This window comes from Nicotiana tabacum, chromosome 11 (genome assembly GCF_000715075.1).
Source record: "Nicotiana tabacum cultivar K326 chromosome 11, ASM71507v2, whole genome shotgun sequence".
Lineage (NCBI taxonomy): Eukaryota > Viridiplantae > Streptophyta > Magnoliopsida > Solanales > Solanaceae > Nicotiana > Nicotiana tabacum.
This window is the reverse complement of record NC_134090.1, coordinates 95,770,790-95,774,755: the sequence shown is the minus strand read 5'-3', so window position 1 is coordinate 95,774,755 and position 3,966 is coordinate 95,770,790. Positions and strand designations below refer to the sequence as shown.

Genomic DNA, 3,966 nt, shown 5'->3' with positions numbered 1-3,966 from the left:
TCTATAAACCACGTTGCAAATTCAACTGTACCATTTTACGGGTAAACATATATAAGGATGGAGTGTGGCATTAATGCAACGATCAACAGACTACAGAGGTAAGATAAACACAACTACGATATGGCAATATAATATGGAAGCAATTTATATTCATTTGTTACAATAAGGGATCGTTTGCTAGGGTGTATAAGAACAATATTGGATAGATTTATTAGTAATACTAGAATTAGTAATTTTAGGATTAATAATGCTGAAATTATTTCTTATCCACTTTTTGGTTTGATGTATTAAAAATAATATGCATTGTATAGGGGTGTATACATGTTTATCCATGTATCAAAGTCATGGTATCAATACATGTATTAGTTATACATAGCTTGAAAAATGCTGCCAAATAAGGAATTAATAATACCAAAACCAATACATGTATTATTTTCTCCTCATACATCCTACCTAACGACCTATCCCTTAAATAATGGAAGAGTCCGTACTATAAGAGTCATCATGTTACAGTTGTATTGTTAATCCGAATATTAGTTTCTTACTTTTTCGGAAATAAACTATATGTATTCTTAAAGTATTAATTATAAATTAAACATTTATTGTAGTTAAAGATAGTTTTTAAATGTTCGAAAAAGAAAATCGTTCAACTTCCTCACGATTAATAGTTCTATTCATGAACTGGAACAAATTAAATACTGAAATCATTCAAAATGGAGAGCAAGTGTAAACTAAGAGCTCGTTTGGATTAGCTGATTTAAAGTAGCTGATAAGCATTAGGTGCTGAAAAGCACTTTTAAGTGCTGAAACTGATTTAAAAAATAAGCAGTTACATGTTTGGATAAAAGTGCTGAAATAAACAATAAGCAGTTGAAGAACTGGGTATACGAAGAATTTTGTTTTAAAAAGAAGTATTTTAAGGATAGGTTGGGGGAGACTAACTTATGGCTTTTGGCTTATTTTTGGCTTATAAGCACTTAACTTATAAACACTTTTAATTTTACCAAACACGTAGATAAGCTAAAAAGTGTTTATAAGCCAATTTGACCGGCTTATAAGCTTAGCCAAACACCCTCTAAATCTCTAAAACTAATAATCATATATATGCAGAATATCTTGACATAAGAGTTGTGCTCTATTCGTACCAGTCATGTATCCTTATATTATTAAGCTTTATAGAAAAGCTCCTTTAAGTTGGCTTGATTTGTTTAGATAGCTAACCTGAGTACTTGACCCTACCTTCAAGTAAACAATCTACAAAAGAAAAAGATAAAAGAAAAAACGTACGCTTCAAGATAGATAACTAATCCTACTTAAATTAAAGACACAGTATTTTAGTTTTAGTTCAACACGAACTCGTTTGTTCCCAGATCATGATCTGATCCTAAAAGCAAGGTATTTGTGTCCCAATTTAACCCGAACTTCTCTTTTCATTATTATAAAAATTCCTCCGTTTACTCTTGATCTCCGCATACTAGGAAAAGTAAAGGCTACGTAAGATGCAGGCGAAAACAACACTAATATTCTTTTTTCTAATACCGTTGTTCAATCTTTTCTTTCAACCCCATCTAAGTAATGCATCTTCTACAAATATAACTGCAATTTTTGCTTTTGGTGACTCCGTTTTTGACCCTGGTAATAACAATTCTCTTCCTACTCTTTTCCGTGCCAATCATTGGCCATATGGTAAAGACTTTCCCGGCCAAGTTCCAACTGGGAGATTCTCTAATGGGAAATTGACAACAGATATTTTAGTTTCACAGTTGGGAATAAAGCAACTATTACCAGCTTATTTAGATCCTAAGGTCTCTGACAAAGACTTGTTAACTGGAGTCAGTTTTGCTTCGGGTGGTTCAGGATTGGATGAACTTACTGCCAAGGAAAATCATGTGCTGTCAATGGTGGATCAGTTGAATTACTTTGAGCAAGCCTTGAAGAGAATGCAAAAAATTGTAGGGCGAAAGGAAGCTGAACGTATAGTTGAAAAGGCTTTGTTTATGATTTCTGCTGGAACGAATGACATGTTGTTTAATTTTTATGACTTGCCAACTCGAAGATATATTTCTTTGTCAGGCTACCATGATTTTCTACTCAATAGACTTGAGGCTTTTGTCAATGTAAGTCTCACTGTTTTCGTGTAGGTTTAAAACCTATTGGCCTAACTAATCTGGATTTGTATTGGCTCCCATAAGAGTTCTTGCATTCTTGAATCCAGACTTTTAGTTAAGGATGAAGGGAGTTGATCCATCTCACTATACTCGGTGGTTTAACCCGTCAATTAATTTTGCATGTCATCAACCTGAAATAATTTTAATGCGCTCAAAATTAAAAGGAAAATTAACGAAAAAAGGTAAAAAGTAGAAAAAACATGGATTTTCTTTCCTTAAATTCTTATGCGTGTGTCTTTGTATATAGATATAGTCTAACAACATGTTATGTATTTATTGAATTAGTGTAAACATTGAGTAAATTTTTCCTGCAGGCTAACGTAACTTTGGTATTTATGATAGGAATTGTATAAAATGGGAGCAAGAAAAATTGCTGTGGTAGGTTTTCCACCAATTGGCTGCTTGCCTGTGCAAGTCACCATTAATAGTTTGCTACCGAGCATTCATATGTTTCAGCGTGTGTGCGTACAGCAGCAGAATATTGAGTCGCAGAGTTATAACAGAAAGCTTCAAGCCCTCATATCCACGTTGCGACCTACACTCTCTGGCTCCAAGCTAGTGTATGCGGATGTCTACAATCCCCTTTTGGACATTATTCAAAAACCATCAGACTACGGTAAGATTAAATTTAACTTCATCCTACAAACAATGATCTGTGTTTGATGCATGTCCGGTATGATAAAAGTCATATTCAATGGAAAATTTCTGAAAAATACTTTTTTGGTGTTTTGTTAGTACGTATAAAATATTTTTTGGAAACAAGAAATATTAAAAATTGTAAAAACATTAATAAATAGACATTTTATAAAAGGTTTGAGCCTCAAGACTAATAATAATGTCTAGGTGATAATTATTATTGAGCAAGTAGTTATTATTACATTGATTACCAAATAGTCGATCAGATTTACTGTTCACTTGTCATAGCTGGTATACATAGAACCCTTAACACGGATTTTATATATATATATATATATATATATATATATATATATATATTCAATTTAATCGGTAGGACGAACAGCGATTTAGTTTAATTATTCGAAAAAGAAAAGATTTCCCGAAAAGATGACTCTATTATATCAAGCACCCCTTGATTATCCCGTTGGACAAGTAACTTGGATGATTTGTTTTCTTGTTTTTTCTTTATTTTGAAATAGGGTATGATCATATCCTTGAAGGTTGCTGTGGAACAGGTTCGTTAGAGATGGGTCCTTTATGCAATGAGTTTAATCCAACATGTGCTAATCCTTCAAGATATCTCCTTTGGGATGCTGTTCATCCTACACAAGCAACTAATGAATATCTTGTTCATATTTTCCAGAGGACTGTGCTTCCCCAACTTGTTGACTAATTGGGGTCGATTATGACAAATGGTCATTAGATTTAGAATAGTGGAATGAACTTGATTCTTATTATAACAAGGGATTTCTTCTCCTTTTTTGTTTAGCGATAGAATTTCTAAAATTTGATATTCTTTTATACCATGGTTAAACGTAATATTAGAGTCACTGGCTCTTGAATTAGATGAAGAGATATACACAATTCATTTATTATTTGAATTATTGTTCTTCAAATTAAAGTGCCTTTGTTTTGCCCATCTTTTAAGTTATGGGCTAGTGGTGCAATTCACATTGGTGAAACGTGTATGCAACAACACCTAAGAATAAACAACATGCAGGCACATGGTTGTCTCCACTTAAAATTAAGAAAATCCAATAATCCGATTAATTAATATCGATTGACATTGGATAGCCAAATTGTGTACCATTTGATGGCCAGATTGTGACTTCCAATGCTT

General features: G+C 32.8%; 1 protein-coding gene across 1 annotated transcript; it reads left to right on the top strand.

Annotated features, from left to right (window-relative positions):
* Positions 1–1,332: 1,332 nt before the first annotated feature.
* On the top strand, positions 1,333–3,727 carry LOC107782489 (GDSL esterase/lipase At2g40250-like). Its single transcript, XM_016603371.2, has 3 exons — positions 1,333–2,117; positions 2,511–2,784; positions 3,326–3,727. The coding sequence occupies exons 1-3, from the start codon at positions 1,500–1,502 to the stop codon at positions 3,517–3,519; spliced, it is 1,086 nt and encodes a 361-aa protein (XP_016458857.1). The 5' UTR covers positions 1,333–1,499; the 3' UTR covers positions 3,520–3,727.
* The last annotated feature ends 239 nt before the right edge of the window (positions 3,728–3,966 follow it).

Excerpts from the sequence above, each read along its gene's own strand:
- LOC107782489 (XM_016603371.2), top strand. The coding sequence starts at position 1,500 with ATGCAGGCGAAAACAACACTAATATTCTTTTTTCTAATACCGTTGTTC. Across the intron at positions 2,118-2,510 it reads GACTTGAGGCTTTTGTCAAT|GAATTGTATAAAATGGGAGC; the intron begins GTAAGTCTCACT and ends TATTTATGATAG. Across the intron at positions 2,785-3,325 it reads TCAAAAACCATCAGACTACG|GGTATGATCATATCCTTGAA; the intron begins GTAAGATTAAAT and ends ATTTTGAAATAG.